Source organism: Anolis sagrei, chromosome 3, assembly GCF_037176765.1.
Source record: "Anolis sagrei isolate rAnoSag1 chromosome 3, rAnoSag1.mat, whole genome shotgun sequence".
NCBI classification, from domain to species: domain Eukaryota; kingdom Metazoa; phylum Chordata; class Lepidosauria; order Squamata; family Dactyloidae; genus Anolis; species Anolis sagrei.
Window position 1 is genome coordinate 255,359,354 of NC_090023.1, and position 26,549 is coordinate 255,385,902.

Here is a 26,549-nt window from a genome sequence, read left to right on the forward strand (position 1 = left end):
TATTGCTGACTATTTTCAGGAGGAATATTTTAAAATATTCTTTCCAACCCTAAAGCACATTTATTTTGTGATATAGCAGTGAGTGTTTCTGATCCATGTTTTAGGTACTATGGATTAAGCCCCTCTGGCTAAAAAAGGGGAAACTATTGTTGTATAGACAAGGTATAATAAGATTGCTTTTTTTTTAAATTAAAGCTGGTCATTTGTAATTCTCCCTTCCCATTTTATGAATAGAAAGGATAACCAGCCACATCTCCTGAGGCAGAAGTGCAATCATATGCTCTCTTACTTGGGTGTCTATTTTGAACTTCACCATTTTTATACACAGGATTGTTTTGTGTTTTAGTTAAAAGAGTGTGACCCATAAATAATTAGATGAAAAAGAGACATTTATTATTGCTCTATTTTTCTCTGCTGATGGCACAGAATAAGTATTTTGCCTCAAGGATATCTTGCATAAATTATGTATGAGAATGAGAAACATTAGACTGATCACAGGAAGGAAGAGACACAAATGGATGCCCATGGCATTGAGAAATGAGTGTGATATTAGCATCTGAAGTGTGACTCGAAGAGCATTACATCTTTGCATTCTTTTGTCGGATGTGAAGTTGAAGCCTTTGTGTAGTAAATGTAAAGGGTGCAGTCCCAATCGCACTTATGTGGGAGTAAGTGTCAGAGGGCCTTATTTCAAAGTAAACATGTTTCAGATTGCTTTGCAGCATTACACACAGCTATGCCTTCACTGATACATCAATATGACAAAATTGTGGGGGGGAGGGGGGTTGTGATTTAAGTATTTGTGATATAATTGCTTTTATATTATCATATAATGATCTTTTGCTTTTATGAAGGAAATGAGGGATGGGAGAGTCAGAATTTGACCATAAGGCCTACATGAGATATAGAACATTCTTAGATATAGCAAATGTTGCACATTACTAGTGATTTCAAGTTCTGTTAAATGTGTGCAAAATATTCTGAGACATGTTTCTAAAACATTTTGACATATTGATATGTTAACTGCTGAAACATCAGATTATTTTTAAAAAACAGAAGAAAAGAACAGTGTTTGGAAATCATGCTTGCTTTTTATTGATGAGTTTGTTTGTGTGTTACAGACTTTTTCTGCTCATTTGCTGCCATTGTAGATTTTTTTGTAAGAATCATACATCAAGTTGGTTTAATGATCTATTTATTTTGGAATCGTGGGTACTAAGTCAGAGTCCATCTGGCACTATGCTCTTAAATATACTACAGTGTTCACTCCAGTGCTAGACTCCATACTTTTAAAAAATCTTCTTTACCGGCAAACTCAAAGCATGGGTGCAAGAATTACTTGACTTCCATCATTTATTTATTTTTTAAAAAAATCAACAGCTATAATTAGTTGTGCTGATAAAATAAAATGCTGGAAGTAACAGTACTTTGGGAGAGGGCTTACGACCTCATCACATGGACCATGAGAATATTGGTGGCCCATCTGTCTAACAGAAGGGATTCATACCTTTTGATCCCCAATCACCCCGTTTCAAGTTCTGTCTTCCCATCACATATGTTTCCCCCCCCCCCCCAGTTTTTTCCTGGTTAGAACCATCACATGGAGATTCCTCAGGGAAAACTTCAATATCTAAAGCCAAGATTACTATGGATCTCATCCCATTTGAGCAGGAAAGGGGAATTGAAAACTCCTTTGGCTTTCCCTCATACTTTCCTTCCCTTTATCAGACCAATGCCATTTAAAAACTTCTGCAATCTTCTCACCTTGCAGGGCTCTGCTTTCCTTCATTAGACCAGTGTAATTTAAGACCACTTTGGCTTCATAGGTCTTTCCCAAACCTTCCGTCCTTTTATTAGACCAGTGTAATTTTTAACCCAGAAGGGAAAGATTGCTGCTATATCGAAGACCGCTCAACGGTTTCCATCCCAAGTGCTTTTTGGCTGGAACTACGGGTGTAATGTGCAGTATGAGCTCTGAGCTCTGAACATGATTGCTCACCTGTGTTCAGAACTCCCTCCTTTCAGAACACTTCAGCCTGTTTTCAACCACTATGACAGCCAGAAGTAGTTTAATATCATGTGATGAGCTCTGTGCCTCTCCTTGTTTGAAAAGAGGCTGAAGTTTTCTATGATGGGGAAATTTCTCAGTGTCACAAGGTCCTTAGAAAGTTAGTTTCAAGAAGAAGGAATAGTACAACATAATAACCGAACAGTGATAAGGTGGTATTCAGTCTTCTTAAAAGTAAATTTCAAGTCTCTGGGCTTTTTTTGTGGGTGGGTTGTTGAGTGGAAGTTCATGCATTTAAATGGAACTTGGAATAGTAACATTTTCCAGCTTCAACTCCCATAATCTTACATGCAGTATGACCGCTGATCATACTAACTAAAAGATTATGGGAGTTGCAAATGTTACATGTTCCCATTTTCAACAACAGAATCAGTGGAATTCAAGCAACAACGTCAGCCTGTTCTTTGAGCAACAACTTGGTTTCCAAGCTATCAAAAATATGTCTAGAATGACCCAGAAATAGCTGGTTGATGGTATTGACAAGGGTAGCTGCATACCTTATCTGGGATTCCAAAATATTCCAAATCCAAAATATTCCACATGAGTGGTACTTTGCTTTCTGGAGTTTGAATTGACATATTTTGTTTCATGCACACAATTATTTAAGAGATGTAGACAATTTGGGCTACAAAAGTGCTTAACTTTAAGCAAGGCAATTGCCTAAGGCATCTGCAACTTCTGAAGTGTTGAAAACTGTTTCATTTTCAACATACAGCCCTTACTCCTGGATTCTAGTCAAATACTGACAACAAAAGTATACAACGTCAATCGAGGACTTGGCATTTGGACTTGGCATTTGACAATTTTCTGCATTTCTGATCATCTAACTGCTTGGTTTTGTTTGCGATAAAGAAGTCTTTCACACTATCAAGATTTCAGTAAATATTATCTGCTGGTGTTTGACAAGCAATGCCATCATGTGCCATATAATCTAAGATCCTGGGTTGTATTCAGAAGATACAGGAGGATATTAGGACAAAGCAGTTACAGGTTGGGTGCTTCTAAACTCCTGTGATTGCATGATAAATAGTTGGCATCACTCCCTTGCCCAAACTGATCAAAACATTTTGGCAAGAAACATGCAACTTAATTTGCCCAATGTAGATAATTGTCCTTCACTATTCTCTACCAAACACATCACATTGCATAGTTTGAATGAGATACATATCATGAAGCATAGAGAATGGCATCAAAACTTTGCTCTTTTGGCAATACTGATCTCTCATTCTCCCATCACACATCACAAAACAAGAAAATCCCTAGAAAAGTCTGGAACATGGTTTATGGGATTCCTCTGAGAAGCAGTGTCAAGACAAATCAGTTAGAAACATCTTGTTTAAACTGGTCAGTCAGGGCAAATTGAAATATTTCTTCCTGAATGTTAATAAGATATAATTACTTGAAAAAATTGTATTTGTTGCAGCATTTCTGATAACCATATAATTGCCTGTAAATTGGATATATGGTGTCTTCTCTTCTGATGCTGTGTCACCAACTGCAGATTGTTTTTATTTTTAATGTCATACTAATTTGACAGAATTATTTGATTTTTGTGTATAAAGGCAAAACCAATAATGAACTGAGTGTGAGTTTGAAAATATGGTGAAACATAGTTCATGCTAGACAAATCTTTGTAAAAGTTTAGCACAGTGATGGAAAATATAGCAGTTATGGGGCCAAGTATTCAGACAGTTGGGAGAATGGCTTTGTTAAATTTTCACATATTTTCTGCAAGCAGATTAATATAGCTATGCTAGCTTTAAGGCACATAGATGCAAATATGGCATCTGCAAAGCAAAGAATAGCAAATGACAACATATGTATGATTGCAAATCTGCTGCAATTGAAGGCAGTAGCTAAGCGCTCATTGATTTTAGCGTAAAAGGATTATAGCCTAGGTGAATATGAAGATGTAGAAAACACCTAAAAGGAAAATTGCTTTTGTTGTCCAACCTTCACTATTGAATGCCTAGTTTTAGTTGTAACCCATACAAATTTCATCACACATTTTTGTTGTAGTTTCTTTTTCCTCCAAACAAAATATCTATAATTTTCTCTCATCAATACAAGATGCAGCAGGATGACCATTTTCTGTGGAAAGGGCCTGACAGATACACTGTTGCCCATAATGGTCACATTTATCCTGGAATAATCTCTTGTCAAACAGATTTTGAAAGACTTTACCATGTGTCAAAAGCCTTGCAAAACATCTTTGTTCAGAGATCTCGGGGAGACTAAAGTAATGATAAAATTACTGATACATGTAATGGCAGGAAATTGTATTTATTGGATATTTAACCTGAAGTTTCTCTCTGGGAGTAGATACAACATATATGGAATGTCCCATTCCCGAACACACACACACCATTTTGTTTTCATTTATTGAATTAAAGTAAGTTAGTGTGGGATATCATAGAGCAAATGTAAAACTATGCTAGAGGGATAGATATTATAATACTATTGTTTGTAATTGCAAATAATGCTTGTGCTTCTTGCAACACCTGAAAAGATTCTGCTGTGTTTAACCATTTTAGCAGAAGTTTTCAACATCTAACAGACAGACAGACAAATAAATAAATGTTTGCTCCAAGGACTCACCACACCAATCCTGAAAAAGCCTTTAAAATAATTCTACAGTACAACCCACTGTACCTGCAAGACTGGTTAGAGGGTTGTGCCTGGATCGGTTTGGATCAAATGTGATTTGTAAAGACTGGTGATTCAAAAACATTTTCTTTGCGCAAGCAACATCATTTGCGTGGATAAGTCAAACATTCTGAAATTTGGTGTGCTAACAGCAGTAAATGTGTTTTACCACTGTAGCAAGTTTCATCAGGATAGCTAAAAAATGAACGAGAGAGAAGCCCCTGAAGTTCCTCCACTGTGAGTGATGTTTTCCCTACTGTGCAATCACATCCTCCATTAATGAAGTACTTACTGAGATTCATAAGTTTAGTTAGAGTTCTGAAATTTTTACCTCCAAAATTTGGAAGAAAATTTAGAAATGAAAGCCAGCGCTCCCTACTTTTTGTTATCGTAGAGTCACATTTGGAGGAGCTAACAAATTCCTGGAATACATCTCTAAGAATTTTCTCCAGTTCTATGATAATTCCTGGGGGAAGTCATTCATTTCAATAGGATTTGGTATTATCCAGTTTCTTGTTTCCTCACTAAACCCAATAGCATATCTCCCACAGATATGGGGCGTGTTTTTTTGTTTTTTTTTGTATTGTATTGTATTTTTGTTTGTTTGCTCCCAGTTTAGTTTAATTTTCAGACTTGGCAAGGGTGTCATTTGGGTTGATGCTTTAAAACTTACCTAAACCTGATTTACACCATTGCTTTTAGAAGCTAGTAGTAATAGTAGTAGTAGTAGTAATAGAGGGGTGGGGGAGGATGTAAAAGTAGGTATTGGGGCTGTACAAAACTTTGTAATTCATTTGTCATATCTATTTTGTAAGATTTGTACATACAAAGTGATATTAAGAAATGGGAGGCATGACCACACAAAAAACTTAAGATTCAAAACACTGACCTATGACTTTTGGAAGAGTTATGTAAGTCTCATAAATGGCTCTGGGTCTCCATTGTCAGTGCCTCTTCTCCCCTAAAAGGGCTGGGTTTGGTTCCCTCAAAGGGCCCTGAGGAGGATGGTGAAGCTGAAGTGGAGGGAGAAGCCCCGCTCTTTCCTCAAAGGGGGTGACGAGGGAGGGATGCTTGGCTGGATGGCTGGGCAAAGAAGAATCCCTTCTGGCATATGGCTGGCCCAGAGAGAGAGACAGGCAAAGACCACACTTATATTGAGGCTTTAACATAGGAAGAGATCAGAATTTGAGGAAATGTAATTTAGAGTGGGGGCTTTTGAATTCTCTGCCACAGGGGTCCTTACAGAAATCATGCCCTTTAGAAACAATTTGTCCCCCCCCCTCCCAATTTAGTAAAAATTTACTGAAACATTTTCTCATTGATTTCACAGGCTTAGTAGGCATTTAAGGTATGTCTTTGGGAAATCCTAGAGCCTAAGAAACAGCCTTGCATCTCACAGATTGAACTTGGTCCTTTTTCTTTGAAGAGGCTGTCCACCCAAGTGCCTGGATTAAAGTCTGGAATTTCGGACATGGAAGCCAGAGGTTCAAACCAAATGGCATAACAATCACCCTCTGCCTAACTTTTTAAAAGTTTGTGTTGCTGTTGTTCTGTGCCTTTGAGTCATTTCTGACTTAAAGTCACCCTTAGGTGAATCTAAGGTTTACATGGCTGAGCAGTAGGCTTGGGCGGTTTCGTTCGTTAATTTCGTAATTCGTTATTAATTCGTATTTAAATTAGCTTACGATCTAATATTGAGCCATGCAGGCATACTGTGAGGAGTAATTAAAAATCGAAACAATTTTTCCAATTTATTTCGTATTGTTTTGTAATTGTTTCGTAATTGGTTCAAAATTGTTTCGTAATAGTTTTGTAATTGTTTCGTAATTATTTCTTTATGTCTGGTGCAAGTTTTATAGTTGTTGTTTGTTTTATCAGTGATAAAAAATAAATTATCACACCAACAGTCAACAACACCTGTTGTTGGGAAAGGGAAGCTTCAGAAGTTCCCCCTGTCCCATTTGGAGGGTTTTTTTAGCATATTATTATTATTATTATTATTAACTTTATTTGTACCCCGCTAGCATCTCCCGAAGGACTCGATGCGGCTTACACGGGCCGAAGCCACAAAACACAATACAATAGAAAACATGACACAGCAATAAACAAAGCAAATCAAACAATTAAGCAAAATAACCACAATGACAATACATCAAAACACTATTAAAACTGGTTCGGCCAGCGCAATGGGGTACAGGGTTAAAAGTGCTGAGATGGCAGGAGGAACGTAGGATTAAGTGCGGTGTGCAGCAACATTAGTTGTGCTAAAGTGCATCTAGGACTTGGGATGGGGATATTGCGCAATCGCGTCCGCCATTAACGAATTGATTCGTAATTTTATGGAATTTCGTATATTTCAAACTTTTTTAAAGGAAAATTTCGGAATTCTTTAAAAAAAACGAAATGCAAGGGCCCCCCTAAAAACGAAACGAGTTTAGAACCAATTTTTTCTGTAGTTACCCAAGCCTACTGAGCAGGGCATTGAACACTGGTTTCTGGAGACATAATGTTCAAACACTATCCTACCTCTTCTCCCAAATTGTGACTCAAGACAGCTTATAATTTAAAAGAAGTGCAGTATAGCTAAAAACATGCAATGGTCAACATTAAAAACAGAATTGAATAATTCATAACATTTAAACAATTGGAAGCAAACACCTCAAAAAGGACAACAAACAGTTCAATAAAAAGAATATAGCAACCTTAAAGCAGGTTTTTTTTCCCAACTACATTTTTCTCCTGGCTCTAGCAACATCATTTCTTCTGCATCCCCTCCTGTCTGTTCTCTTCTGCAGCTCATTGCCACCCACACACAGTGTACCTAGCAGCTGGAGGAGCAGATGTTTCACGGTGAAAATTCTGTCTCACTCAGCACACAAGACATGGTCAGGACTCTGTGTGGGTTTCTCATCTTTCCAGGTACCGTCACGCCCTTTGACCTAACCTTGATGGTGATTAATTTGTGCCACTTTTCAAGTCTGTCATGTATCACCACCCTCTTTTAGAGTGGCATGCACGCTTGAGAAAACAGTGCTTAGCTTTACAAAGGAGCATATCTGCAATTGAGAAGTGAGGATTTCCTCTGTGCGAAGATTGTGACTATTGACTTTAAAAAATACATTTTTTTCTTTATGCACCACCACTGATGTGTCTAAAGGTTCAGGACAACAGTAAAACAGGTGATATCCTAATGTTTGACACTGTGGAAGGAACTGAGGAAGGGAAGAACAAGCAAGGAAACAGGAGGAGATATGTGTGGACAAACACAGTCCCACCAGTAACCGTTGAAATTTCCAGCCTGGGAGGGCAGATCATGTGGCAAAGAAACACCAGTTCATACCTTTCTGTGACTGTGGAAGGGGTCGGAATTTTTCAATTTCCCTCCCATTTGTTATCCATTAAGTCCTAATGGGAAAGAAATCATGTTATCAAGACCCAGGATTGCCAAAAGGCCTATTCCCACTATACAATGAATGAGCCAGTTTTAATTTCACTGTCAGGTTACCCAAGGAAGCATATGAACTCACTAGAGCTTTAGGCTTGGGAATTCTTAAATGCCTCTCTCTAAACTGCATATCTCAGGATTCCTTAGGTTGAAATAATGCTGGTTCAAGTGGAATCATAGTGCCACCGCTGCATAGTGGGAACTGGCTCAAAGGTTTGAGCCAATTTTGTGGTCATACTGAGGAAAGGGATTTTGACAAGGTTCCCCATTATATTCTCGGAGGACTTTTTTAAAGAGGAGATAAGACTTGAGGAGTGAAATGATGGCTTAATTTACATACTTTTATGTAAGGGGTGATTTGTAGAAGCCACACATTTGTTTTCTGCTGTTGCAGAGACTAGCACGTGAACTAATTGCGTAAGATTACAAAGAATGAGATTCTACCCAGGCATTAAGAAAAACTTTTATTCTCTAAGAGGTGTCCAACAGTTGGAGAAACTGGCTCAAAGGAAGTGAAACTCAGAGGTCTTTAAACAGAAACTGGGTGGACATCTTTCAAGAATACTTTACTTGTGTATTTCTGCGTGGAAGGAGTTTGGATTAGATTTATTTATTGTGTCAGGAGCAACCAGACATTTGTATTACATTTTTAACAAAACAAACAAACAGAGAGACAAAACACAGAATTTGCAAGCTTGGTAGTTGATTAAATGTCCTTTGACCAGTATCTGGCTACTTGGAGTGCCTCTGGTGTTGCCGCAAGGGGGTCCTCCATTGTGCATGTAGCAGGGCTCAGGTTACATTGCAGCAGGTGGTCAGTGGTTTGCTCTTCTCCACACTTGCATGTCGTGGATTCCACTTTGTAGCCCCATTTCTTAAGATTGGCTCTGCATCTCGTGGTGCCGGAGCGCAGTCTGTTCAGTGCCTTCCAAGTCACCCAGTCTCCCGTGTGCCCAGGAGGGAGTCTCTCATTTGGTATCAGCCATTGCTTGAGGTTCTGGGTTTGAGCCTGCCACTTTTGGGCTCTCGCTTGCTGGGATGTTCCAGCGAGTGTCTCTGTAGATCTTAGAAAACTATTTCTTGATTTAAGTCATTGACGTGCTGGCTGATACCCAAACACGGGATGAGCTTGAGATGTCGCTGCCTTGGTCCTTTCACTATTAGATACTACTTCCCGGCAGATGTCAGGTGGTGCACTGTAGCTAGACAGTGTAGTTTCTCCAGTGGTGTAGGGCGCAGACACCCTGTAATGATGCGGCATGTCTCATTAAGAACCACATCCACTGTTTTAGCATGGTGAGATGTGGCTGCAGGAGCAGCCAAAAGGCGTGAAGGCTGCTAAGACGGTTGAGCAATGACCCCTCACAAACCAATACCCATGCCAACATAAAGGAAGATCAGATAGCACACCAACTCTTGAAGAATGGGAAACCCAACCTTGCCACCAAAGTAGGAAAGAAACCAATAGCCAGACAATTAGAGATTGAGAACAGCCTTCATGAACCCTTTACATCTACTGAATTGGACATGGCTCTCAATAAATGTAAAAATGGCAAAGCAGCTGGCCTGGATGATCTACGGATGGAACAAATCAAGAACTTTGGCCCAAAATGCCTCTAGAACATGGCCACATAGCCTGAAAAAACCTACAACAACTCATTATTAAAACGGATTGCTGCCATTAAGAACGTATACCATGGCTCTATAAAGCCCTTTTCAGAAGGCTTTGGATCTTGTAGATCTGTACCTGCCTCTGATAACTTGCCAAATGACCCATTTTCTGCAGAAAAAAGCAACCAAAATAATCAGGAGACTGGAAAAAACTCTGGTATGAACAAATGTTCCTATGTTTAGAACAGTTAATCTTAGGGAAAATGTGGGGGAGGCATATGGAGTATTCAGAAATGGCTATGGAGATTCTTTTTTATAAAAAAAAAAAATCTCTCTTCTATAATAATAAAATTCAAAGCCATTTGATGAAGCTGAAAATAAGTTTTCCACACAGTACATAGGTACATTGTACAATTGCCTGCTACAAGAGGGCATGATAATCACCACTATGGGACTGGAAAAATTAGAAGATCTATTAATGGTGTCATGATAGTTATCTGTATATCAGTTACTAGACAACATGAGCAAGAGGCCCTGTTTGAATCCTGTGATGGGACTTTCTTTCAGATACTTATTTGTCTTTGTGTAAATTGAATACATGCCAGGGTAGGTTTTTAGTCTGATATAGTTGGAATTTTCTTATGTGCTACCTGAGGTTTTTCTTCAGGCATAGCAAGGGAGGAGGCTGAGTGGTGAATATATTGCCCAACAAGGAGGCTTTTTCTGCTGATTAAACCTCTGTTATGCCACTTCCTATGGCTTGCCAACAAGTTACTATCAAAGATAAGATTGCTTCTCAATATTTTGGAAAATGAAATGAGGTGTCAAAGCAAACTGAATGTGCACAAAGGTACAAAGTCCCCCCATCTATTTCTGTAGAGTTTTTCACTTTATTTGCTTGTGTGCTCAGATATTGATTCAGCCTGGATTTTCCACATATGAGTTTCTTCTATCAATAAGTTTTATTTCAAAACATGTTTTATCATGTTGATGATTATGTCGCATCTAGCTGTTTAATACATTTAAGCACAGTTAGTAGTGATGGAGAGTATATTCAAAAATATTTGGAGAACAGAGGACTCTTTGTGACCTCATGGACCAGCCCACACCAGAGCTCCCTGTTGGTCGTGGCCACCCCCAGCTCCTTCAAGGTTAAGGCCATCACTTCAAAGATAGTATCCAGCCATCTTGCTCTTGGACTGCCCCTCTTTGTTCTTCCTTCCACTGTCCTTTCTAAGCTTTCCTGCCTTCTCATTGTGTCCAAAGTACTTCATCTTTGTCTTTAATATCCTTCCCTCCAGTGAGCAGTCGGACTTTATTTCTTGGAGTATGGACTGATTTCATTTTATTGCCGTCGAAGCAGTTCTGGAGCCCACGGTGGCGCAGTGGGTTAAACTTGCAGACCAAAAGGTCGCAGGTTTGAATTCAGGGAGTGGCATGAGTTCCCACTGTCAACCCCAGCTTCTGCCAACCCAGCAGTTCGAAAACATGCAAATGTGAGTAGATCAATAGATACCGCTCTGGTGGGAAGGTAATGGCCCTCCTTGCAGTCATGCCAGCCACATGACCTTGGAGGTGTCTATGGATAACTCTGGCTCTTCAGCTTAGAAATGGAGATGAGCACTAACTCACAGAGTTGGACACAATTGGACCTAATGCCAAGGCAAAACTTTTACCTTTTTAACCCTTACCACAGTTCAAAAGCATCTATCATCCTTCACTCAGTTTTCTTTATGGTCCAGCTCTCACATCCATAGGTTTTTATGGTGAATACCATTACTCCAACTATGCAGATCGTCATTGCCAGTGCGATGTCTCTACTCTTCACTATTTGTTGTGAAGTGTCCCATCCCAGTCCATTTCAGTTCACTGACACCCAGAATATCTATCTTTAGTCTTGACATCTCACCAATAGCAACATCCATTTTGCCCTGGCTCATAGATCTTACATTCCAGGTTCCTATAGTGTGTTGATTTTGTTCATTATAAGAAAAATGTTGAATTTGTGAAAATCTGTGAAGTTCCATTGGGCATTTGTTGCAATGTGTATAAGTCACTTTGCAAATCCCCCTATGTAGTAATGTAGTAGCAGTCATTTACGGCATTGCCAAGAAGAGGAAGGTGGGACTAAAGATTACAAAAGAAGACTCTGAGATCAAATAAAAACCTCAGCCATCCTTTCCATGGATAAAGCTGTTGTTCTGTCAATTGAAATTAACCGATAAAACAGGATCCATCAATGTTATAGCTGAATCCTCTAAAGAATCTTAATGTAATGTGACCTTAGCTAAATCTTTGCCGAATGAGCTTCCCAAAGGATTCAGGCTTCCATAACCAGGCATAATTTGTAACATGACAGGATTCAAACTGATTAGCAGTTGGATTCATAGATAATTAAATATTTTCCCCAGCTTTTAGAGGATATAGTTCAGTCAGCCAAGCCCATTTCTTAATGAAGGCCAAAGTAGTATGTATACTACTCGTGGATTTGAATTAAGAATTGACATTTTTTAAACAATGTCCTTCAAAGTTTCTAATCTATCAGAGGGTTTGAAATAAATTAAACTGTGCACTGAATTGTTTGATAGGTAAATGCAATTTTATGCACATCTACCAAAAAGCAATTCCAACCAAATTCCAATATTGCTGTCGTTTTATAGATAGCAAACTGAGGGTGCATCTACACTGAAGAACTAATGCAGTTTGATACTACTTAACCTTCCATGGCTCAATGTTATGAAATTCTGGGATCTGCAGTTTGCTCACCCTAGCACTCTTTGGCAGAAAAGGCTAAACGCTTTATAAAACTACAGTTCTAATGATTCCATAGCACTGAACCAGGTAAAGTAGTATCAAACCAAATCAGTTTTACAGAACAGTTATATCCTAATAAGGTTGATTACCGTACAAAGTAATAAACCCCAACACCTTTTACTGACACTTCTTAAGTATCCAAAGTCAAGTCTCCCCCCCCCCCACCCCTTTTGATGAGATGTGAAAGTTCTGGATGAAGCTATAGAGTTCAGTCCATCAGGAAATATATATGTATTCCCACTGCCAGCAATGAAAATATGTTGGAACACATGAAGTGGAACTCGGGGGCCATGTGCACTGCCATATAAAATCCAGATTATCTGTTTCGAATTGAATTATATGGCAATGTAAACTCATATAATCCACTTCAAAGCAGATAATCTGGATTATCTGCTTTGATAATCTGGATCATATGGCAGTGTAGAAGGGGCCTCGCACTTCTCAAATTTATTATGCATCTAATGTAGTGTTTCGGTAAACTGCTAATGTTTAATGATAATTCACACAGAGTGCTTTGTGGTATCATTATATAAAACATATACTCTTCTATGGAGCAATAGCTCTGTGTTTGTTTGTAAATATTGCCTTATGTACTGATACGAAGTTATGTTGTTTTTTTCTGGACTGTAAGCAATTCAATTATTGTGATTCTGAAATAAATTAAGTAAGGCTTGTTGAGCTCAATGAAGTTCTCTTTCCAGGGAGTTGTAGTTCAATTTCATTTCTAATTGGAATTGAGTGTTGTGAATTTCTTCAAACTAGTAAACAAGATTTGGCAGAAAAATAGGCACTCCAATTTAAATTAAAAGTTCCTGAAATCAGGTGTAAGGAACTGTGTATTGAGTTTATATTTACATTTCAAAGAAATCTCTTAGATAACAATAAACAACAGTAACAACAACAACAATACATTCCAGATTTAAAAGGTGTTCTTAGGTTACAAATAGGGTTTTTTTTCTTTCATAAGATTTTAGTTACTTTGAGGTTCAGTTATAAATTGGAAAGTGGAAGAAAAGTCCAATAGAAAGATGAAAAATATCACCCCAACAGCTCACGACATAGAAAGTTTTTGTTGGGTTTTTTTTTGGGTTGCCTTGCTGGTAACTTGTAACTTGAATTGCCTCCTGAAGTAGCAAAAAACAGGTCACCTACTCAGACAGCTTTCTTCTGAAAAGCTTTAGCAATATAAAGCAGGCAACAATTGTCACCTGCTGCTGAAGTGCAAGAAGAAGAGCAATCCATTACATTAATGCAAGTTGCCAGCAGGGAGGTGTACAAGCATCTTTCTTCTGTCCAAAAGAATTCTTAAACTTCTTTTGGATACAGAATGCTGCCAAGTCATTAGGGATGTGCAATTCAGTTAAACCTCATTCTGTTTTCAGTATCGGGATTTTGGTGGACCCCCAGATCCATTTTTCGGGAGCTTCCCAAATTCAGGTGGGGAGGGACGAATCTGTTTTTTTTGATCTGGCAACCAAAAGATTTGGGAAGATCCGGCCCAATGGAAGCAATGGGGAACTTACATGGCTCCCCATTCCATCATTTTAGGCCGTCAGTCTTAAGAGACCCCCTTTCTGGGATCCTTTCTCCTTATATGTCCTTCAATACAACCTGAATTAAAAGCATCAGGTTTAGAAACCCCCTTTCTGTGATTGTTTCCCCTCAACACCCTTTCTATGAAGCTGAGTTACACACTTATTTCAATGGGAACCACACCATCTGAATGAGCATTAGCCATTCTTAAAAATGTATATAAATCACCTTCTCATTTTATTGTAGCTTTAGAAATGGTAAGATACCTCTACCCCACATTTGAAGCTTGCTTTGTGTGAAAGGCACCATCGGTGGCATTTTCTTAAGTGTGTAGACAGTAAACTGCTTATTTATTGCGATTGAGTCAAAAAGCGAGCCAAGCCATGAAGAGGTGCAAGCGGTACTGAGAATGTGGATCACCAATCTGTCTCTCTCAGAAGCCTACTTGCAACAGAAAAATTGAAGCCCAGCTTGGCTAAAAGACATATCATGATTTTCTTCTGTTCTGATTACTCCAACAAGCAGGTCTCACAGAGAAACCCCGTGAAGGTGTTCAGCTGTCTTTCCACACTCCACATGTAGTCAAAAGAAACAGAAAGCAGTCATTTTCATCAACCACATGGTCTGTTGCAGTTGGAAAAAAATGGCAGTGGAACTTTTGCCATGATAGCTGGCCGAACCAGCCAAACCATCAAGAGCCCATCATGGAGAGGCAGAAAATTCTCACCTATTTATTTATTGTATTGTCGAAGGCTTTCATGGCTGGAATCACTCAGTTCTTGTGGGTTTTTTCGGGCTATATGGCCATATATTTATTTATTATTTATTTATTTTGAATATTTGTACCCTGCCCTTCTCAACTCCCTAGGGGGGACTCAGGGCCGCTTCGAGTCGGCAACAATTTGATGCCTATATACACATAATAAAATACAAACAACCAATAATTATAAATAGTTAAAACATTAAGACAATACAATTAAAATCTACTAACAATTACCAGTCTGGTGGCCGATATCTAGCCGATTTCTGTGATTGGATACTCCATTAAACTTATCCATAGTCCATTTCCAAGCTATTGTCAACATTGTCATTGTCCACCTAATTACCCAAAGGCCTGGTCCCACATCCACATTTTTAACTTCTTTCTAAAGGTAAGGAGGGATGAAGATGACCTAATTTCCCCAGAGAGTGAATTCCACAAGTGGGGGGCCACCACGGAAAAGGCCCTGTCCCTCATCACCACCAAGTGCATTTGAGACAGAGGTGGGGCTGAGAGCAAGGCCTCCCCAGAAGATCTTAAACTCCAAGGTGGGATGTAGAAGGAGATACATTCAAACAGGTTATTTGGGTTTTTTTATTGCTTGGGTGGGGAGGTATGTTTCTCAGATTTGGTGCTCCTTAATTGGTGCATGATGACTTCTATATCAGGACAGTAGTTCATTGCCATTTTTAGTTGGAACTTTAAATGAGCAATCCAAGATGGTAAACATATTTTGGGGACAAGAATCAGCACTTTGGATTGTATATTTAAAGTTTTGACTAAATCTAGAAGTAGATCCATCATTCCAATGCCATGGAAGCCGCCAGCTGTCACTGGTTCCTCTGCCAAAATAATTTGGCTAGCTTTTTTTATCTTAACTTTGGTGAGTAGGTGGCACCATCTGCTGGTCTGCCTCAGGCAGCAACATTTCTCAGGCTGGCTCTGCTTTCTGGAGCACTTGAGCATGGAACTTGAAGTGCCTCCTTTTCTTAAAGCAACATCTTCAAGGAAGAGCATCAAATACATTTTCCTTGTTATCTGAAAAATCCTGTTCAAATGCCCTTTGGTGAGAAAAAAGTGGTATACTGAGGCATTCAATACAGCCTTCCACAATTAAGTCTGAGCTAACATGTGTCTTTGCTGCCTTCCTTGCTAAAATAGCATGTGCTGGAATATTTCTATGGAAACTGAGATGTGTACATTGCTTCCCTCTCATTCTGGCTCTGTCGATATAATATCTCACACAAGCACTGCGATTTGCAATAGGGAAACGAGAACAGGGTGACATCTAATTAAACTCTTGCAATGCAAAACAGTTATTCCTCTCTCTCTCTCTTTAAAACCAATAGCTTAAATGGCATTTTGTTTTCCGTTAGAGACTTTCTGCATTGCCAATTAGAACAGTGAAATGGATTATGTATATATCCGTGTGGTTGTAATTGGGACTTCAGCATAAAATACTCATCAGAATAAATATGTAGTAATGCGTCCTTTGTCCAGCTAAGAACGACAGCCTTTAAATTCATTAATATGACTTGCTAGCTGTTAGTTGTTGCACCATGAACTTTGAAAAGCTTTTACTCCAGAATTCTTTGGATTAATGAATATGCAGGTTAACTGGCATTGTCCCTAATCCTACAATGATTTTCAAATATAGATCTTCACTTCTAATGCATGCTGAAATGAAGGAATGCTCATGAATTTTCAGATTGGAAAATGAGAATATGAATTCTCTAAAGAGGAATACCATATCACACATTCTCACACAGAGAGAGATACTTAGCTGCACTCAAGATTTCAAACTTTTTTCAGTAATAACAGAGTTTCTTACATGTATAAAAATCAACATATTCATTGGGTATCAGCCTGAATGATTCTAAGCCTGCCTATCCCATTTTATCCTTACAGCAAACCTGTGAATTTGACAAGAGAGGGTGGAGAGAATGGATGGATTTACCTAATAAGCTTCATGAATGAGCAGCTGTTTGAACCCAGATCTCCCCTTTTAGTAAGCTTATGCCACCTGCTCACAGTTGTCGCTCTACAGAATGGTGCATTATATTTCTGTTTAATTCAATCTAAATATGCCTCCATGGAAAGGATTCTGGTAACTTTTATAAAGAGGTACAATATGAAATATGGAAAATACTTAACCTGAATGATATGATTTCTTTTTTCATTAAAAAATAGCTCTGTCTTAGCAAAAATGAAAAAAATGGCAGAAGCAGAGAAGTAGCCAGTCCCTTGTCCATTCACCCACACAAGATCTAGCAGAGAACAATAAATACATTTAGTCTTCTTCATAAAACATAAAAAGCTTACTTACCAAGACTTCTGTATAGTCAAACACAGGGTATCATAAAGAAAAGGAGAAAAAATGACTGTAGGTTAGAGTGATGCTGGAAGAGAAAGCTTGTGGTAAAAACAACTCCCAAACTCAAGGTCAATGCCCACCAAACCCTTCCTGTATTTTCTCTTGGTCATGCGAGTTCTGTGTGTCAAGTTTGGTTCAATTTCATCGTTGGTGGAATTCAGAATGCTCTTTGATTTTAGGTTAACTATAAATTCCAGCAACTGCAACTCCCAAATGACAAAATCAATCCCCCCAACTCCACCAGTATTCAAATTTGGGTGTATTTGGTATTTGTGCCAAATTTGGTCAATTGAATGAAAATATGTTACTATTAATAACAGTAACAAAATTACAGTTATGAAGTAGCAATGAAAATAATTTTATGGTTGGGGGTCACCACAATGTGAGGAACTGTATTAAGAGGTCATGTCATTAGGAAGGATGAGAAATACTGCTCTATATAAAACCACAATGAGCCCAGAATGTCAATGAGATTCTCATAAATGCAACAAAGTCAGGACTGGTGGAATTTAACATTCCTTGCTGAGGTGAACCCCATAATACATTGGACAAATCAGTATCATACATTCAAATTACACATATGTCATCATATTGCATTTCTATTCCTAGTGCAATAAAACTCACATCTGTGCATAGACCAGTTAGAGGGTACTGGGCTCTGAATCACACTCTCTGAATGTAAACAGGTCTCCAAATCAATATCCATGGGCAGATTGCATGCACTTTTCTTTTAGTTCTCATGGAAAAGCTAGAGTGGTAAGAATGGGCCTTGATACAAATGAGCATTGAGGCCATTAGTTTCTACATGCTGTGGCTTTGTCATTGAAGTCAGTGCTCTGAGAATTATATAGCCAGGCCTTTCAGACTTTACATGAAAATTGGGAAATATAAATCAAAGTGTCTGTGATTAAATTGGAACAAGGAGTCTGCAGAGATTTCGGGAAAGGCTGTTGCTCTGTAATAATGAAAATGGAACCAAATTTTGCATGTAAAAATAATCTAGGATTGCTTTCTGTTGAAGTCATTAGACATCTGAGTATTTTGTTGTTTATTTTTGAAACAGCAGTAATGAATTTCATGACAGAAATGAGGACAAGAGATACCTTCTTCACATATTCACCCAAACATGTCAAAGCTTCTTCATTGTAGCATTCTCCCAATAGGCATGTTTTTGTTTTTGTTGTAGGTCTTCAAGGCATTTCTGACATATTGTGACCCTAAGGCAAAACTATTCTGAGGTTTTCTTGGCAAGATTTGTTCAGAGAGGGTTTGTATTTTCCTTTGTCAGAAACAAAGAGAATGCAACTTGTCCACGATCATTGAATGGTCTTCTATGGCCAAAGGGAGATTTGAATGCTGGTTTCCAGAGTCATAGGTTGGATGTATACTGCCAAATAATGTGGTTTCAAAATGCATTGTTTCATGGATCTTTCAATGATTTTCATGTCAGGAGCAACTTGAAAAACTGCAAGTCACTTCTGTTGTGAGGGAATTGGCTGTCTGCAAGGACATTGCCCAGGGGATGCCTGGATGTTTTACCATTCTTGTAGAAGGCTTCTCTCATGTCCCCACATGGGGAGCTATAGTTGACCAAGGGAGCTCAACTCACTCTTCCCAGATTTGAACAGCTGACCTGGATTTCACCCATTGAACCACTGGGGGCTCCATTGAACTGGATGATATGAGTCTACACTGCCACATAAGCAAGTTCAATGTATTTAAACTGCATTCTAAAACTGCATTATTTGGCAGTGTAGATCTAAGTCTAATCCTTGTACTTCTGCACAACATTGGAACTCACAAGGTATGCTATATATCAAAATTATTTCTTGCATACCTTCTAGTGCAAATTATTTCTGATTTGATTCAGATCCACTTTCTTCTAATTAGTTTATATACTGTTTACAGTATCATTGGCATGCTCAAGGTGGGTTACAAAATCAACACTCAAATAAAGAATTATTCTTAGCCAATAAAATAATTACAATAACCATTGAAATTGTTACAGTGTTATAAAATTGTGCAATGCAATACTATCTCCCCCTATAATAGTTATAGCAAATGAGACATGAGGATTCGCTCTAAGAAATAGATGTGCCACAACATCTTACAGTCCAATGTAGTAGTCTCTATTCTGGACAAGAAGTCACTGTCAGGATGCAATATGTAGAGAAAAAGAAAAGTTTCCCATTGATGTGGGAGGGAGGCAAAGAAAGTGGCATTTTATCACCTTCTCTGTTTTAATTTACATGCAGAACATGTCATCCAGATTAGATTCAGAGGAAGAAGGTGTGAAAATAAGGGAAAAGAAAATCAACAGTTTAAGATATGCAGGTGACACCCATATAACTTACAGAAAATAGCACAGGCTTGAAACAGCAATTGGTGAAAGTTAGGGAAGAAAGTACAAAAGCAGGTTATGAATGTGTATTAGGAAAATAAATATATGGCTGACTACATATTATCTTTAATTATTTTGATAACTCTAATGATGACTTCTGAGTTATAAAAGATTTGGTATACCTTGGCAAGCACGTGGTTAAATCAGAAGAAGATTGGAATTTGGAAAGGTAGCTAGAGAACTAGAGAAGATCTTCAAAGGTCATCATTAAATACCAAAATCAGAATCAGTTATTCCATAATAGGCTGACTTTGGAAACAATTCAGAAACTTCAATCAGTTCAAAATGCCACAGCCAGAATACTGATCATGGAGCTCCCTTGTTAAAGTGGATTCAGTGGTTTCCAGACAACAGTGGTTTCAAGTGTTTGTCATTATTTGTAAGTTGCCTTGAGTCTCTTCCGGGGTCGAAAAAGGTGGGATAGAAATGAAGTAAAAAAAAAAAAAAAGAATAACACATGTGGGTCTTGCATTCTTTTCAGACAAACCATTGTATTCTTGCAGGTATACTATGACGACAAGGTACAACACCACAGGCTGTGCCTCCCATGTTGTAGCCAAATGTAATGGCCAAAAAGACATAAAACGTTGGCCACTGTCAAAATACTGTCACAAGCAGTAGTTGTACTGTCAAAATTGTGGTTGTAACATAAAAATATCAAAGAGACACTTGTGGTATTGCTTCTCTTTATACTGAGTGTTCAACTATATTAGCTGAACAGAAAGGAACTGCATGTTTAGACTTACATTACTGAATGCAGTGGCTGTCATACCAGTGAGGTAGTAATTACATTTTTATATATATTTCAAGCATCAAGGAGCTGTCCAAGTTGCCCTGGCTACACCCTAGACAACTCCTTTTAAAATTTAGTCTAAAAAACTGGAGTCCATTCAGTGTTACATTCACATGGAAGCTATTTTCCAATACTCCTGTTCAGATAAATTCATGGGCAGTTGACATTCGGAGACAAATCTAGTAAAGAATTCTAGGAAAGCAAGAAATGTTGTACAAATATGAAGGCCCATGCCATTAATCCTCTCAACAATATCATAAGCGCTTCTTGTGGGAACAAATTCCATACATTAATAATGCTTGAAGTGGAGAAGTCATTTGTTTTGTCAGTCCTAGGTCTACAAATAATGAGCTTGGAGAGAAAATGCTGTGTGTCCTCTAGCAAACAACAGCGATTGTACCTCCTTGGGGAGTGTAGCCTTACACTTTCTGAAAATTTGGCTTCATGTTCCTGTTCATAATGGGTTTCAACTGAGTAGCCTAGAGTCGTTTCTTGCTGTTAGGAAACAACATTTATAAATGCAAAATCTGGAAGAATGTATTTGACTGGGATGCTTGTTTGAAGGAATGCTGGCATGTTTGTTCCCAGGGAACAGGGTATGTGTTTCAGGGCCGTGCTATCATTTTAGCAATTGTACACCTTTTTCCCTGAATGGATTGTGTAACCATGGCAGCGAGAGCTGCTTGCTATATTCTGAGTCTAAGTTCCCCGAAGCCTAACAAAATAAAACAAAAGATATGCAGCAAATGAAAAATCCAACTAATTCATGTTTTCCTTGGTTTTTCCACCTTCTCCTTTTCTCTCTCTTTTGAATGAATTTTATATAAGTAGTGTATCTATCATGTCCCTCTATTTGTCAAACTTTTTTTAGGTGGAGTTTCTGATGTTCCCACAAATTCTGTTCCACCCTCATGGTCCTCATTGTGAGTTTGGAAATGGTGCATCTGTTTTCTCACATACTTGCATATACAATGCTCACAATCAAACACCATCATAAGGGATAATTTTGTTTGGTTTTCATTTTTAGTGAACCAACTTAATTTGTACTGGACTGAATATTGTTTTGTAATTCTCAAAAAATGGTCACCATATGCTAGGGAACAATTCATATAGAAGTGTCCATATTAGAAACATCCAACTCAGAATAAGACTGTTTGGGAAATTGTATATTCAATACATAGAATAAGGGGAATCTTGTCCCAAAACAAATATATTTTTGATTGGGGAGGAAATCACAGACTGATCTAGAAATAGGATAAAATAGATTGACTATATGGGGTCTGATTCGTAGGGGTGTGAATTTGGCAAAAACCCATGCTGTTTTCAGTGCCTGGGTTTTGCCTGCACCCCTGTTCTGTTTTTAGAAAACTTCCCAAATTTGGGAAGGGTTTCTATTTTCATGCCAGAAAGATTCAGTCCATTGCTTCCAATGAGGAAACTTCAGAGGCTCATTTCTCTGTCATTTTAGGCCTATCAGCACTTGTAGGCCACATTTACTTCTGGAAGCCTGACAACTTTCAGAACATTTCACCAATCCACTAATTTTTAGGAAATATTTAAAGTTCTTACAAAAATATCTTATAAAAACACAAGAGGGGGTTTTGGGAATTGAATTCCCAAATGTATCTGATTTGTACCACCTAAGGCTTCGACTGCCCTACACCTGGCTCATTTTCATGGATTTGGCAGCTGAATCTGCTGAACCATCTGAATCCAATACACAAAATTGAAAGTGTGCATGCTACAACTGATTAGCAATTTTTTGTTGTTGTTCCTACTTTCAAGTCATTTATGGAGACTCAAAGGCAAACAGGTCACAGGTTTTCTGAGTATGAGATTATGTGACTTATCCACAATTATAAAACAGGTTTTCATGGCTGACTTAAGATTTGAATCCTTCATGTAACTGAAACACAAAACATTTCTGTATGCTCAGAAATGGTGTGAATGTGTTTTTGAACTCTTGGCTGCTTTCTGTAGAATGTTTCACCTGTAGCACAGAAGCAGAGAATTGTAAGATTGGAATGGTGTTGCAAACATTATTTAGTTTACATTGCCCAAAACCACACTTCCCCACCCTGTAGCCTGGAAATTCATAACTAAAGTGTCTCTGACATAGACAACCATGGCAATGACGGAGAACACTCAACACTCAGTGCATATAAACTGCTGAACAGCCCTTACTACCAGAAGTTCTTCCCACTGGTAGATGACATTTACATTCTTGTAATTTGAATTTATGGGTTCAGGTCCTGTCCCCTTGATCAAGAGAACACAAGCATGCTTTTAACCATAAGAAGATAGGCTGTCACCTTCTTGTGTTTGAACTCAGTTATATACTGGTAGATAAGGTGTGCCTTGAAACGGCCTATCAACTTACAACAATTTTACGAATTTCATAGGGTTTTCCTAGGAAAGTAATACTCAGAGGTGGGTTTGTTAGTCCCTTCTCCTAAAATATAGCCTAAAGCACATGGTATTTATTAGGAGTCACCCAATCCAAATACTAACCAGAGATGATCCTGCTAAACTTCCAAGATTAGGTAGGATCTGGTGCCTCTAGGATATTTATGCCCTGCAGAGGGTCAGAACAAATACAATCCCCTTTTATGTTTAGTTTTAGGGAAACTTAGAAAATACATACATGGGTGCTACAGAAGGAATGATAGAAATATATGCCATTGACATAATTCTCATTACATTTTTTTCATGGTCCTTGAAAATGCAGTTTAAATAAAACAAGCCCAATTTCTTTTGTTTCATTATAATATATGGCAGGAGGTTTTCATTCAGACCTCTGTGAGCTGAGCTATCACTTTGGATTGCCCTGCGGCACTGTCTGGCCAGAACCTTGGCCTTCTTAATAGCCTGGTGGAGTGTTTCCATGGGAACTAATAGTTAGGCATTTTTCCTCAAGTCTTCAGAAATACCTGAGAAGGAATATGCTTTCCCCCTTCCTAGATAAGCATAATGTTATCTCTGGAGATTGTAGTTTCAGGCATGCTGCACAAAATTTAGCAGGCACAGAGATGTCTTTGAGATCTTTAAGCATCCCAGGATTCTGGCTGTCCCTGTTGAAGAGGGGTAGCAAACTGCAGAACATTAGCTACATGCTTCTCCAAATGCTTTTCTGTACCCTACAAACCTTAAGAAAAAAACCCAGTGCCCCCAAAGGCTTCCACAATATTTTTTCAGGAAAAAAATCCCCCCTAACAGCCTAAAACACTTCCAAAACTCACCTGAATACAGCCCTTGTTAAGTTTTTCCCTATCCACCAATCCCGTACTAGTCAAATTAAAATAGGAAATGGGGGAGGAGCACCTGAAATTAATTGACTTCCAGTTGCTTCTAGCTTCCTGAGAACATACAATTTCAGCCTGCTGAGAGCTTGCCAGGCTGAATATTGGCCCCCAGACAGCAAGTGGTCCAGTCCTGTTCTGAAGGCTTCGATATGGCAGCATTGTTAGTTTTAGGTCAAAGCACAACACGTTCCCCACCTCGAGTTCCATAACAGATAAAAACATTCAAAAGAAGACATGGGTTGAAATAAAAATAATCCTTAAAATAATATTCAAACAATTAAAACAGTTTTGGAAAATCCAGGCCACGTAGCAAAACACTGCCTTAGGTGACTACTATTGTCCACCGCTTTGTGCTATTCCCTCTTCTGTGTTGCCATCACCACTGCTCCTAGCTGACTATGGAGCTTTATCCTGGCCATTGCATCTGCCTCTGCTAATCTCAGAATGGGGATCCTACATGATCAGCAAGGGGGGGGGGATGAAAAGAGGTACCCACTATGGCCAGAGATTCTGATGAAGCTCTGTGTCCCGTTAGGATGGTGGTAACATGGATATGGCCTATCCCCTTCACTGATCAATGCAGGGAAAGTGTTGTGGTGGCAGAGTCCATCTGAACAGCAGACCAGTTTGAATTGGATCTGAGCTTGCTGTCCAAGACTGCCCCTAAACCCTGGGATACTCTGGAATTTTCAAGTCCAGAATATCCCCTGACTTTGCCAAGTATGTTTAAAGTGAAGAAACTCACTATACCAACTGGAAACTGCTGTGAAGACTTCCAGCAATAAACATGTGGTGAGGATAGGCTTTGGGACCATTGCAGATGAGACTAGAATCATCTTGATGGCTCTTGGCGAAGAGTTCCATAATCAGGGTGCTGCTACAAAGAATGACTTGTGTACACCAATCTAGCATATTGAGACACGCAACAAGGCCTCTTAAAACACTCTATCTTTGTAAATAACTATTACAGAATATTACAAAACATCACTATATCTTATTTCAGTAGAAACCAACACTTTGGTAGTTGACACATCCTTGGAATGTCTCATCACTCAGAAAAGTGATTTGACAGTTAGAATGTGAAAATCCTTCAATCTCATTTTCTATTTATTCCTCAGTATTCTGCCACCATTCTTTACTGAGCTATGAGACTTTACCTTTTCATCCGACACAAGAAAAGCAATTTTTGTGCATTTTTCTTGAAATAGATACAGATACACTATTTTCTTGAAATAGATTGGTGTACACAAGTCAATTGTTCATTTTGACAAAATGAACAATTAAAAACATATACTTTCATTATATGAATTAAAAGTAGAGAATCACCCCTCTTATATCGTCAGCAGTCTCGTTTTGCATTCTGCCTCTCCATCACACTCACACTCACACATAGAAACTTAAGAGCTTATAATCATCAGAAGATCAACAATATCCAAAAACCAGGAGATCCCTTGCCTGGCCCAAAGCCCCTTACATTAAAGGAGACTGGCATCAGGTTAAAACCATTGCTTTCCATGGCATTCCAATGGTTCTGCATCAAAGCCCATAGGATACAAGAGACTGCTGGTGGCTGGGCAATGAAACAGGATGGGAAACGTTTGATGGTTCCCATCACACTACTGCCTCTTTTCAAGCATGGAGAGGCATGGAGCTCATCACATTTTTCAGTTGTAAACATGGAAGTAAAGTGTGATAAGTGGTAGGAGCTCTGAATACGATTGCTGGTCCATGTTCAGAGCTCCCTCCTTTCAGGATATTTCTGCCTCTTTTTCATCCTGGAAAATGTGATGCGCTCCATGCCTCTCCATGCTTGAAAAGAGGCAGTAGTGTCCAATGAGAAGGAAATTTCTCAATGTGAGGAGATCAATTGCTGAAATTCCCTCCTTTCAGGACACTTCTTCCTCCTTGCAACCATCGAGAGCTATGCATGATAGCCAGAAGCAGTTATAATGAGCTGGGTGTCTCTCTTTGCTTGAAAAGAGACTGAAGAGTCCTATGACTAGGAAATTTTTCAATGTGATAAGGTGGTGAGACTGTCTCACCTTGTAAAATCAACCACAGAGTCCTCTGGAAGTTTCAGTAAATTATGTAATAATGTTGCTTCTAGCTACAGAGCCAGAACCTTTCTGATACCACTCAAGCGACCTTATGATACCACTCAAGAATCACCTTATGAGTAATTTTTGTGTGCGTGTCAGGAGTGACTTGAGAAACTGCAAGTTGCTTCTGGTGTAAGAGAATTGACCATCTGCAAGGACGTTGCCCAGGGGATGCCCACATATTTTGATGTTTTACCATCCTTATGGGAGGCTTCTCTCATGCCCCTGGATTTGAACCTGCGACCTGTCAATCTTCAGTCCTGCCGGCACAAGGGTTTAACCCACTGTTCCACCTAATGTATTGGCTAAAAAAGTAGTCTGGAGGTGTCTCGGTCATTGAAGAGGATGGAAGACAATGCCAACCTCTGTAAAAACATAGAAAAAACATGTGTTATTTAGACTTCAGTTTACCAATAACAAAATGCTAGTCAGAATATGTAAAAAGGCTGTCCACTGATGTTTTCCTTCCATTTTTCTGTCTTTGCAGCTTTCTTTACTAGAAGAGGCAGGCTTTGGAGGGGTCCTCCTCTATGTTGATCCTTGTGATTTACCAAAGTCTCATAACCTGAGCAATAAAGCATTTATGGTATCCTTAAACAGTGGAGGGGACCCTTCAACACCTGGATATCCAAGTATTGGTGAGTGTTTCTAAACTAATATTTCTTTGATCAAATAAATGTTCCAGAAAGCTGTTGTTAAAGAA

The 26,549-nt window shown here is 38.7% G+C and overlaps 1 protein-coding gene across 3 annotated transcripts in view; it reads left to right on the top strand.

Moving 5' to 3' along the window:
• NAALADL2 (N-acetylated alpha-linked acidic dipeptidase like 2) overlaps window positions 1–26,549 on the top strand; it is a 972,343-nt gene that overhangs the window by 606,434 nt on the left and 339,360 nt on the right. For all 3 annotated transcript variants that reach the window (XM_067466051.1, XM_067466050.1, XM_060767493.2), the window contains one exon: window positions 26,334–26,484. In XM_067466051.1, the coding sequence (XP_067322152.1) occupies window positions 26,334–26,484 (151 nt within the window). The remainder of the gene's footprint in view (window positions 1–26,333; window positions 26,485–26,549) is intronic.